This window comes from Peromyscus californicus, unplaced genomic scaffold, assembly GCF_007827085.1.
Source record: "Peromyscus californicus insignis strain IS unplaced genomic scaffold, ASM782708v3 Scaffold_19__1_contigs__length_69161282, whole genome shotgun sequence".
Taxonomy (NCBI): domain Eukaryota; kingdom Metazoa; phylum Chordata; class Mammalia; order Rodentia; family Cricetidae; genus Peromyscus; species Peromyscus californicus.
In genome coordinates this window covers 12,771,025-12,784,101 of record NW_026294491.1, presented here as the reverse complement: position 1 = coordinate 12,784,101, position 13,077 = coordinate 12,771,025, and the positions used below count along the sequence as shown (strand labels likewise).

At 37.4% G+C, this 13,077-nt stretch overlaps 1 protein-coding gene across 5 annotated transcripts in view; it reads left to right on the top strand.

Moving 5' to 3' along the window:
- The window catches only part of Pcdh15 (protocadherin related 15), a 1,435,070-nt gene extending 1,426,542 nt beyond the window's left edge, over window positions 1-8,528 (top strand). For 2 of the 5 annotated variants that reach the window (XM_052744717.1, XM_052744719.1), the window contains 3 exons: window positions 1,212-1,282; window positions 2,186-2,294; window positions 5,653-8,528. In XM_052744717.1, coding sequence (XP_052600677.1) covers window positions 1,212-1,282; window positions 2,186-2,294; window positions 5,653-6,213 — 741 coding nt within the window. In that variant the 3' untranslated portion in view covers window positions 6,214-8,528. The other 3 variants (XR_008219809.1, XM_052744718.1, XM_052744724.1) reach the window with 3 other exon arrangements.
- The last annotated feature ends 4,549 nt before the right edge of the window (window positions 8,529-13,077 follow it).

The following is a 13,077-nucleotide window of genomic DNA, read 5'->3' as shown; positions in this document are numbered from 1 at the left end:
AAGGGCAGTTGTGGGCCTAGTAACGACAGGAACTTGGCTGGGAATGTACACATCAACAGCCGTCATAAAGTGAGAGCAAGGCAGGGGGCAGATTGCAGGGTGATGCTGAGTATGGATGTGGAGCAGTGGAGTTAATGAGTAGGAACCAGACCTCATGGAAGGCAGGAAACACCAACAAGATTCTTGGAGTATGTGATAATGCCATGCCTTTGTTTTTCAAGAAAAACCCAAATCCCAGATTTTTGGTAGAATTCTTTGGTTGAGGTTAATCACAATTAATTCTTTTAAATGATTTGGCAAGTTGTGGCATAATTAAAAGTTATTGTCCATATTTATCACATAGGTTATGGATTTGTGTGCCTTATAAATGATTCCTCTTTGCCTTCACTGAAGGGCTGTAGCTCCTGATTCATGCTATGTACCTATTAACAGAACCAATTCCTATCAATAGTGGCTTATCTATATATACCAACCCACTTTCCTGTGGAGAGTTACAACTTCTCCCGTCCTCCTATCTTACTCCATTGGAAATTTAATCTTCTTAAGTTTTGCCATTTATCATTAATATAATGGAATTAAAATGGAAATGTGTGGAAATTAATTTAATAGCTACTGAAATTGCTTTTGTGTATATACCTCAAAGCAGAGCAAAAGAGAAGAATTTGAGAAAAGTGGGTATTATCAAGAGTCAGGAGAAACCTTAGTAAGATCTGAAAGCACAGGTCTTTAACCCCAGAATCAGCATTAAGCTGAAGTTCTTATTAATGTATGAATTACTATTGGATGATGTAAAATGTTTGATGAGGGAGCACTTGGTAACAGAGAACCATTGTTAGGAAGACAGAACAAGTAAAGTTATTGGAATAGTTTTCCTGGCTGCATAAGGCACTTAATAAGTTACAATGTAGTTTAATATTGATTACTTTAATCTTAAAAGCTACTTAAAAGCAAGTAAAACTACCCACCTGAAAATGCTCCAGTTTTACCATCAGGAAAACTGAGCTCTCCCATTCACACACTAATGATAAATGTATTCCATGACAAGAGCTGAAACTGTGAGAACAGGAATGTGTTCAACGACACTTGTCATTAAACTTATTTTGGCAGGCGTGTTTGGAGAGACATGAACTGTTGGTATGGAAATCTCACTTAAAACTAAAATATGTAAAGAATTTATTTAAAAATTGCAAATTTCTCTTTTTGAATAATAGGATTTATCCATGGAATCTGGGATTGATCCTGGCCAGGAATATGGACAAGATTATTACAGTTATGAGCATGGGTACATCTTCAGTTTTTCATACGGAATTGTATTGTATTATTTTTAAATGTAATTGGAAGTTATTATTACTAATAGAATTTATTTTTAAAATGTCATTGCCCCCATTTTACATTTGAAAATGAATAGTGTATCTGATTTTTATGTTAGTCAAGTTCTCACCATTTTGCTTTTTCATTTATGCTGCTTGTATTTCTAGAAATGTGCTAAGAAGGTTCATAGTAATTAAAATGGAATATAGAAGTCAAACATGTTTGCTCAATTCCTGGATTCACCATTTATTCTGTATGCTGTGTTTGGCAATTTACCTAACCAGTCTACCTGACGTTTTGTGCCAGAGCAGTGAAAAAATAAAAATAAAAACAGAAAATATACTTAAGAATCTAATAGCAAGTATGAAAATGTAGAGTTAATTCTGCACACTTAAGCCAACTACCTACAAAAACTACTGAAGAAGAAAAATACCCCCACAGGCCATATTCCATGCAAACTTTCATGTAAAGACACAGATTTTTACATCCTTGGTGAGATACATACTTGTATGTAGACTCTCCCTGGTGTCCTTGGTTCTTCATTTAGTGGCGAAGTATTATATCTTTCTTTTTCCTACTGCTCGTCTCTCCTCAAATTTACATGTGAAATAACAACTCTCTTCCTTGTTATTCCAGGGTATTCATAAGGGTTTATGGGAAAAAAACAAAAACAAAAAAAAAACCGCTCTGGCCATCAGGTAGTGGTTCTTAACGTGTAGTTTTGTTTTGTTTGTTTCATTTTTAGAAGGTATTTAATAGATCCTGTCTAAGTATCTGTTGATGAAATGATGAAGAAAACGAAGAAAGGAGAGGTCATTATGGTAGATTCTACACACATTTGAAAAATGTCTCAAGTTACAAGTTTATGTTGCAGGTATGAAATGCCCCAGTATGGAAGTCGCCGCCGACTGCTCCCACCTGCTGGACAGGAGGAGTATGGTGAGGTGATGGCAGAAGCTGAGGAGGAATATGAAGAGGAAGAGGTAATTGTCGAGACTTTGTTGAGTAAAGTAGCAATGCGCTAACAGTATTGTTGATCCGGTTTGACTAACATGCTGCCCAATATTCCAATTTTGAGAAGTCCTAATGATTCAGTATTCGCTTTTCAAAAAAATGTCACAGTGCTCTTATTTCATTCTCTTATCTATGGAGGGACATTCCTTAACTTTTTTCAGGTTATTTCCTTCTATATACAAGTTTAAACAACTGAAAGAAGTTATAATAAATATGCTTTCTAAAATCATGAATGTCTTTCTATAAAGACAGGATTAAGAACCAAATATAATAAAAAATTATATAATACCTGGTTACTTTTGTTCTTATACTATCTGCTTAACTAAAAATCATACAGCCTTTGTATTTCAATTATCAGAGAATAAAATACCTTGACCAGTATTTTTTAAATATTATGTGATTCATTTCTAAGTTAACATGAATCATTTCTTTCAAATTCTTATACCTTGCCTGCTATATTTATTTTGCAAACAACCTTTTCTTTCCATGAAATGGTTGTTACTGCAGGTCTAATTGGTTCAAAATTCAGCAAGACAGATTTTTTTCATAAACTTTCAAATTGCCTAATGTATTTACATGAATTTTAAAAATTCTGAAACACAGCAGAAAGCTAACAAGCCAAAACTCTAGATTTAGAGTGGGAAATGGCAATGATTATTTCTTTCTTGGTATAAGTTTTGTTTTTTTTTTTTGGTTTTTTTTTTTTTTTTTTTTTTTTGGTTTTTCGAGACAGGGTTTCTCTGTGTAGCTTTGCGCCTTTCCTGGAACTCGCTTTGGAGACCAGGCTGGCCTCGAACTCACAGAGATCCGCCTGGCTCTGCCTCCCGAGTGCTGGGATTAAAGGCGTGCGCCACCACCGCCCGGCAAGAATTTTTTTTAATGAAACTATGAATAACAGAAAAGAAAGACCATTAGATTTGGATATTAATACCAGAAAGCCAAAATAAAATAACTTATTGTCTGCCAGCCAGCTTCTCTCTATCATCAGAAAAGAATGTTGTCCTTGTTTTGGGGGACCTATTTGCATAGCTTGCATGAGGCTATTACCCAAACTATGAGTTCCCACTTAACTTATGAGGGACAAGATCACGACATAACTATCCTCAAGCTAACATCAGAATTGCGTCTAACATTTGAATTGCACTCTCAAAACTTTCAGGAAGAGCCAGAAAAGGTTAAAAAACCCAAAGTTGAAATTAGAGAACCTAGTGAGGAAGAGGTAGTGGTCACCGTTGAGAAGCCACCAGCCGCTGAGCCCACATACCCAACGTGGAAGAGAGCCAGGATTTTCCCCATGATTTTCAAGAAAGTCAGAGGTCTCGCTGAGAAAAGAGGCATTGACCTCGAGGGTGAGGAGTGGAGAAGGCGCCTTGAGGAAGAGGACAAAGACTACCTCCAGCTAACTCTAGACCAGGAGGAAGCGACAGAAAGCACCGTGGAATCTGAGGAGGAGTCCAGCGACTACACAGAATACACAGAAACCGAGTCCGAGTTCAGCGAGTCCGAGACCACGGAAGAATCTGAGTCCGAGACCCCGTCTGAGGAAGAGGAGGAGAGCTCCACCCCTGAGTCGGAGGAATCGGAGTCCACTGAGTCAGAAGGAGAGAAAGCCAGAAAAAACATCGTGCTGGCTAGAAGAAGGCCTGTGGTAGAGGAAGTCCAGGAAGTGAAGGGCAAGAGAGAGGAGCCACCGGAAGAGCAGGAGGAAGAGCCTCCGGTGGAGGAAGAAGAACAGCCGGAGGAAGGGGAAGAGGGGGAGCCAGCTCCCACGGATGAGTCCGCAGACCTGGAGGCTCAAGACGTCCCTGAGGAGGGCAGTGCAGAATCAGCCTCCGTGGAGAGAAGTGTGGAAAGTGAGGCAGAATCAGAACTGAGCAGCAGCAGCAGTACTAGTGAAAGTCTCTCTGGAGGCCCCTGGGGCTTCCAGGTGCCTGATTATGACAGAAGGAAGGATGCGGACCCAAAGAAGTCTCCAGGGGCAAACTCCGAAGGTTACAACACAGCCCTTTAGAAGAGTTCCTAGTAGGTGGGATTTGCGGTGGTGTGTGCTCCTGTGTGCAGTGCCTTCTGTGTGTTCTCTGCAGTGATTCCTGACATTAGAATGATTTCACTCTGACTCAAGATCAGAAGGAAGTCATAAAAAATGATTACATGTGCTACCTACATAGATGTGCATGGGGAAATACATTAGATCAAAACGTACTACCGTCTCCTATACCATCAAACAGGGAAACATCCGTACTGACTATAAAGTGACATGATCAGTGACAGTTGTCTATAACTACAAAAGATACTTATATATGTGATAAATATGTAGTCTTTGCAGAATAGATACTAGACAAACAACAACAAGTTATATGAGTAATTGTTTCTACACATTTCTGCTCACTGAAAGGGTGCCGTATCAAGGATACCGTGCATCAACTCCCACCTTCAAATTCTAGGACTTAAATGAAACCATATTTTGAAAGTTAAAAGTGATTACCATTTAGGTTGTATTTAAAATATATTGTACCAGTTACAGCTTCTCTTCTGGGCAAACAAACACCATTATTTAAAATACACATGGCCTATTCAGCGCAGAGAGAGCATTCACAGTCCCCCAAAGTGCCATACTGTTTGGAGAAACACACAGCATTCCTTATGTTTCACACCTCATCACTTCTGATGTTGGTTGGTAAAAGACAACTGAGTCAGTGAAACTATCCATTGTATTCCAGTTGCTTATACAAGTAGAGTTTCTATTTTGTGTAGTAATACACATTCATGTTGGACAGATAGTTCCTTTAAGTAAGTGGAGTCTAAGTGAGATGACCTAGAACACCATGATGCTTCAACTCATGACACACGTTAAATGTACCAACATTTCACTAACATGAGGAAGTGAATTACAAACTAGAGTGATGTACATTCAGAAATATTTTTAAAATACTGAAAAGAAATGCATTAAAAAATGGATACAATGTATAAATTCTGTTCCTGGCTTTCTGCTTAACTCCCTGAATATTTGAGCAAGCTGTAAAACAATGCTTTGGAACTTAGCTAACTACGGTTAATAAGCTTTTCTTTTCACATCTCACTGGATTTTGATGTAAAAAGAAAATGTTTCCTAGTAGGTCTGCTTCCAAACTCAGCAACACTTTATTCAAGGATGTTTAAACTCTGAATCCAATACGGAATTGGAGATAAGAAAGGGAGGTGGAAAGGTCCCTCCTCCCTCTGGAGAATTTACTTTCTACTTTTCCAGGAATTGCTGTGGATTGCACAGACCTTCGATTTCCCTTGAGAATGACTTGTGTGTTGTTATTCTTTATTTTTCCCCCCCAGTGGGCAAGAAGAAGAATGATCAAGTTAGTGGTCGATCGAGAGTATGAAAGCAGTTCCGCTGGAGAAGACAGTGCTCCTGAGTGTCAGAGAAGCTGTCCTCACAAGCCCGGTGGGCACAGCCATGTCAACGGCAACATCTACATCGCACAGAATGGCTCTGTGGTGAGAACACGCCGTGCCTGCCTCGCTGATAACTTGAAGGTCCCCTCCCCTGTGCAGCTGGGGAGGCATTTGAAGAAGTTAGACAAGTTGGCAGTGACCCGTGAGGAGAATGTGCCCCTGAACACGCTGTTCAAGGGGCCGTTTTCCGCGGAGAAAGTGAAAAGAACACCAACTCTGGTCACATTTGCCCCGTGCCCTGTGGTGGCTGAGCACTCGGCAGGGACGCCATCGGGGACTGAAAAATACAGGCTGAAAAATACAGCTGCGCAGGAGTCCACGGTAGACAGTAGGCTCTCCGGAGAGGCGATGGAATTCCACGGTGACAATACACCATCAGATGAGGAGGAGCTCTGGATGGGCCCATGGAACAGCCTCCATATACCAATGACAAAACTCTGACCAATAAAAAAATAATAACTTGGTTTTTACTTGTTTTTAATGAACTGTGCTTTTTATTGTCACAAAAATCAACATATGGGGTTTATAACACGTGCACAAGCTAACATTTTGAACAATCTGCTTTACACTAAAAGAGAGAGAGAGAGATGACATTTGTACCAATTAATTGTTAGCCCCAGAAAACCTTTATGGACAGATTCAATTTGCTCAATAACATATCACTTAGAAGTTCAGCTATTTGTTGGATCCTGAATTAGTTTTCATTGTAATAAACAAGTAGTAAACAGTAAAAAAATCATTTAAATTTGGGTTAACATAGATTGTACTCCATTTCTAGATTTTCAGCACACATAATTTTATTTTCTATGGGATGAGGGATTTTTATAGGTATGAGATTTATACAGATACTGTCTGTACAGAGCTGACTTTATAAATGAAAAAAAAATTGGACCTGCAAAGCAACAGGACATGTGGGAGTCACTTGTAAGCTATTTTTAATCCTGAAGTTACTTTACTTATTAACCACAATGAAATTTTAAAGGTTTTGAAGGAATATTTTTTGGCCTTAGGAAGAACACTTGAGGTCAAAGCTTTAAAGTTAAATAAATAATAAAGTTAAATAAATAAATATAATAACTTGCTGTTTTCCATGGTGCACACCCACAGGTGTCTGCACACACTCTATCCATTCCAAATGTAGCAAATAATTTAACCACTTGAAATTCAAAATAACTATTTGGAGCAACATCTAAACCTCACTCTCAGCTAAAGCTTACTGAGGAGTAGAGAAGATCAAATAGGCAATAATGCTTCTAGAACCCAGGTTTAGTGGATGACATGGCAAGGCAGAGAAGTCTCAATGTGACTAGACATGACTCTTTTATAAACCCAGCATAGAAGGATGTGTCAGGGCGATGAATGTATACAATGTATGAAATGCCTATACAGACTTGAATTCCAGCATAGAAGGATGAGTCAGGGTCATGGATATATACAATGCAGCCTAAATAGACTGCAGCTCCACAGCTTCATTGCACTGGTGCATTTAACTTCTCCCAGCTCTGGTTTATTTATAGGTAATTTTAATGCATGTATTTATGTGCTATGGTCCAGAGCCAGAAAAATGATTGTTTTTTATCTGCATATCTGTCTTATCAAAGAACACAGTCTTCACTTCCCACCTCTGAACAAAGCACAGTGTCTTACCAATAATAGAAGCTGAACAAAATGTCCTTTAAAAATCACCTTGTGTGTTGCATATTCTGCAACTATATAAAGGGATTCAGAATTTTATTGAGTATGTCTTAATGTGATATAGTTCACTTCAAATTTTCCACTGTATTGACCAAGTTCATATTTCAATTAAATTCTCTCAGACATGCTTATTATGTGGTTGAAGAACCAAATAGTGCATTATTATTTATTGCCCTTATATGATTCACATTTTTAAAAGTTTTTAAGATATTTTTTTCATATTTACAAGATAAAGGAATTATATTCACAAACTTGCCTATATCTGTGACTAGTATGTCTTTATTTCAGATTTCTGAACATATTTGGAATCATGTCCTAACATCTCATGTTATTGGGAATTAATTCCTTTTTGTACCCTTAGAAAACCCATCAGCATTAATTGTAATATTAGAAGTACAGAGTCATGCACACACTTGCAGGCTTAGCAACAAGAATGTACATTTTCACAATATCTAAGATGGTTTGTATGCATATTGAAGTTTGTGAAGCAATGATGTACTGTAGGTCTTATTCATTCAAGCACCAAAGCAATTGTCTGAGACATCAAGTATTTTGCATAACTCTCAAATTAAACATGCATATTTCTCTGTTAGCTCAGTTATTGATCACTGACTATAATTTAGTATTTTCATGACATTCCATGGTAGTGTTTACTAGCCTCCCTTGGTATTCTTTGTGCATACAGCTTTGTGTATTTTTTTTCTACCTTTAGCTTCTGGCTGTAAAACTTATTCGTTGATGTTTCTTTCACATTCTTTTTCTTATTTTGGGCCACAGTTTCTTATACCTTAGTAGGGAAGTTTGTAATGTTTTATGTTTTGGTTATTGCTATTGAAAAGATAATAAACTTGAGATGGGGGTGAGAGATGAGCATTTCAGAAAAAGCTGTATAGCTCTCAGAAAATTTCTGTGACCACTTTTATGAACTATGAGCATAATTCTGAAGATAGCTTTTTGGCTCAAGACTAATGTCCTAATATGATGGAAAATATTGTATTTCCAAGATAACGTTTTTTAAGACAATATGCAGCTATTAAAACCCAGAGGGCATGCCTATTTCAGCACTTGCAAGATGGTTTTGATACAAATGATCACAAGGCTAATCTATTCCTGGGGTGAGATAAAGATGAGCAGCCTTGATGTGGAACAACCAAATCAAATATTTGGTTGGTGTATTTGGAGAAAAGAGACAGCACTAAAACTCAGGCTAAATAAATATGGATCCATTGAATCATTACATTCACAAGATTTTGAACAGCCTATAAAATCCTGACTCATGATTAAAACAGGGGAAATGTCTAGGTATGTTTAATCTTAAAAAGAGTAAACATAGATGGTATTGACGTGTAAGTGTATATAAGGAAATTTGGGGCTGGTTTTCCTGGAAGAGCATAGGAAGTTCCTTTTGCTTTTGCTCTTCACACCAGCTTTCAATAAGGTAAAAAAAAAGAAAAAAAGAAAAACTTCAGCTCCCAGTGAACCAACCTAAGCAGCAGATAGTGTCAAGTGCTGTTGTGAATCATGACTTCAGAAATCTTGTAGATATGAAAGTTAAGAAGCAAAAGCAATCAGTGTGGCAGAGTATTGGTCCCTCAGTGACCATCAGCGCCTAGTGTCCTGAGTCTCTATCTTCGTTCTTCTCCTTGGCTGAAAGCCCTGAGAGCTGTCACAGAACTCCAACTTGAATAGCCGCCCAAAGGACCTTCTTTAAGTAAAGGAAAAGGCTTGCCTTGAAGTCCCCACTGCCAGCAGTGATGCCAAAACATGCCATTTGCCCTCTGTGGTTCTTCCTAACAGTCACTGTAGCTACAATCAAAACGCAGTTAGTAACATTTATGTATCACAGAACTGTAGCTACAATCAAAACGCAGTTAGTAACATTTATGTATCACAGAGAAAGAAATTGTTGACTGTTGATTTGTGAAGGAAGCCATTGTCTTTCTCCCTTTCGTGGGCCTTCTTTTATCTCTTGCTCTGCTTTGTTGGTTACTTGCACTTTACACAGTAAGTAGGGCACACGGACTACTTCATTTCACGGGTGAAATAGGCAGAATGTGCTAAGAATCTATTCTCAGGGCAGATGCCTCCTGTGCCTATAAATACCACAGTGGTGCGTCTGAGGGGTAAGTTCAATAGAATCCAGAACTCTGTTTCATAGAGAAAGTTTCTCCACAGTTGAGGATAATAACATGAATTTGTTGTTGTATTTCTCTCTTGTTCTAGCATTAGTTGATTCCATTTACTTTTTTTTTTTTTTCACTGAAGTCTAGTTTAAGTTTTTGGTAAGTTAAGCACATGTACGGAGGATGTGGGTGGACGTTGTCTATAGTTTGAGAAATTATCAGGACATCCATTGCTTTTCTGATTTCTCCAACACATGTTCTTCCTTAAATATTGTGTTACTGTATGAAGAAAATCAAGTATAAAGACTGGGTTAAAGTACATTGTTACACATTACACAGTGTTTTACAAATAAATTTCTATTTAAAAAAAGATGTCTCATTGTTCTTTCAGATAGAGATAAAATCAGCAATTCCTTTGCCATCTGCATGTGCAACTTAATTTTGCTATTAAAAAAAATAAAAATCATCTTGGCCACCTCTTTAAAACGTGGGAGAAAGACATAGATCTTAATGTTAATTCCCGTTCTTGATCATTTCAACAATACGTTCATGTACCCATGTTCTACATAGAATAAGACTGTATTTCTTAACATACTATTCCCTTATTCATAAAAACATTTTTTATAAGCAAACACTCAGGTTTTCACTTATATCTGGTCAATTCTGTTTGTTGAAATGCTAAACCATAGAACTGTGTCAAGAAGCACACCCAACATGAAGTTATGTTATATACATTTAGCACCATTGAATATGTCTCAAAACCCATAGTTTTATTTATCAACAAGTTGTCAACTATCTGCCCATCTATCTACATTTCTATCATCTATCTACATATTAACTATTTATATATCATCTATCTATCTTTAATCTATCATTGATGTTTTATCGCCTACCTACGATCATCTGTCTATCCACTTATCTACCATATATCAATCTACCTACAGCCTATCATTTACTACCTATCTACCTATAATCTACCATCTAGTATTTGTACATATATATATACTTATAAATATATCATTATGTACCAATCACCTAGTTATCATCTATTTATCTATCATCTGTCTTTCCATGTTTGTCCATCTGAAATTTGACCTGATTTCCCTGTATACTTGGAACTTGTCCCACTTCCCAATGCTGGTGACACAAACCTTTCCACTGTGCTTAAATAAATCAGGGTCAATAAGGATAAGTTTTCTAACCCCACCCCATTTAGCCACTAGAGTAGCCTGGCCCCTCTGCCCTTCTGTTATTTTCTAGAGTGGAATGCCATTGATCCTTACTTGCCCCACACTTGATGCCCCTTCTTCCATAAGCAAAAGCTTGTGAGGAGCAAGGTTGAATTTGTCCTAACTGCAACACCATAGCCTCAGGTTCATCAGTTTATGGTTTATCCCATCGGAAAGAGGGAAGAATACCCTTCAAAATTAAGAGATGGAATTGCTTTCAATAGTCTGCACACATTTGTCCAAATGTTAGTACTGACATGAATTTAAATCCTATTGATCTGTTCCTCTTACTGATTAAATGAGAAAATGTAACTGTTTTTCCATGATGCTCCTGAAAATACTTTTATAAAAGAGAAGTGGGAGGGATCTATTGGTTTGGGAGGGGATTTTTTGTTTTTGTTTTTGTTTTGCCTTTTCTCTGGAGTGGGGGTTTAAAAGGGTGAAAGTTGAAGTGTCACTGAGGGGCAGACAAGGGCTAAACAGGAGAGCCCTACAGTGGTATGGCATCCGTGAGGTCAGGGAATATTTAGAGACGTGTCCAAAACACATCACATTTCCACTGCTCAAAACACACTTATGTAATGACTGAATTAGCCTAGGCTCTTTGAGTTTGAAATGAAATTGAGTTTTAAATAAAAACATAACCCGTATCTAGGCTTTTCTCTCTGTCCTCAACATCCGCCTTTCCTCAGTGAGCACTGAGTAATAGCATTTGGGGAATGTCAAAATCTGTGACTCTGCATGTCCTGATCTGCTCTGCTTTTTGTCCCCCATCAGGTTTATACTCCTTGCTCTCCTCCACAAGTGGCTCAGCATTCTCTAACATTACAAAAATATCAGTCATAGTACAATGAAGAGAAAGAGGGAGGATTTTAGACAATTTATATATAAATGAAAAATATAACCCAATAACTACTTAAATTTTTTAGTTATATGTGTATTAATACTAGTAATACAGTGTGGATATTAAATATTGCCTTCTAGACTTTCATGTGTCACATATTATTTACACTATATTAAACTGAACACTATATCTTTTTCCGAGAGATATATATCCCCATTCATATAATGTTAAGGTCCAAAGGAAACCTATAGGTAAATTTCAGAATATAAATGCATACATTTTAAACCTAAGACTTACAAGGGATGAAGAACAGACAGTTTTATATTTATCAGTGTGCAAGCAAAGCAATACAGCTCGCCAGAAGAATAAAACAAAAGAAAATGTATATGCTGTGTTTGTAGATTTCTGTCACATCAATTTGTCATCATGGTCAGTTCCAAGCTAAGAACACCTCAGAAATCTGTCCCCAAAACCCTAATTTAAGAAATGGCCTCCACCTACTGACACAGACTCGCAGATTGTGTGTTTTACTTATGAAATTTTCAATAGCACCTACTCTCAATCCCAAATCTGTCGATGAAGTCTCTATAAATTACAAAAGAAAGGCTTTACTGGACAGATGATGTCAGGAAAACTAACTAGCCAGAGGCAAGCTGTACATTCAAGGAGGGAAGAGGAGAGACCAACAGGGTTCATGAGAGAAGCTAATCAGGTTGAAGTATTATGTATAAAGGTAAGAGAGTAAAATTATGATTAAAAATATTGATGAAATATACTTATTTTCATATGGTATAGCAGAACACACTGAGACCAGGAAATAGAAAAGGATGAAGCCAATATCGTAAAAGAACTCGGGCACTAAATAACCCACCTCTCTACATTCCCTGAGCATGTATTTGTTTCTTATGATGTAGGCTTTCAGCAATCACTTAAAAAACTCAAACAAGAGACACTGTCATGTAATCAATTTTTCTATAAAATATAGGATTCATTAAATCAAAGGAAATGAGAAACATCCAGGTAAAAATTTCAACATAGAACGCTGGGGATCCAAATGTCACTCTAATAGGGTCTTTCTAATGTTGAGCCTGTCGGCTCATTCTCCAGTTTATTTCTGCAGTTTGCTTTTCCTGTTTGAAACAACAAAACTTACACTTTGCATATTGGATCTCTCAGATTTCCCAACATGTTGTATCTTTCAGGATCCTCTCATCCATGTCTCTAAGCAAAAATAAACTCAAAATCTGAAAACACTAAAATAGTAAACTTTTCATGCCTGTATGGTTTGTGTTTTTGCGTAGTCTTCCCACCTAACCAGATAACAAAGAGTCCAACACAGCAGGTGAGCATAGATTTGATCTAAACACAGGGATCTTAATCCTACCTGTGCTAGTAACTTGTAGAATTTTTCATC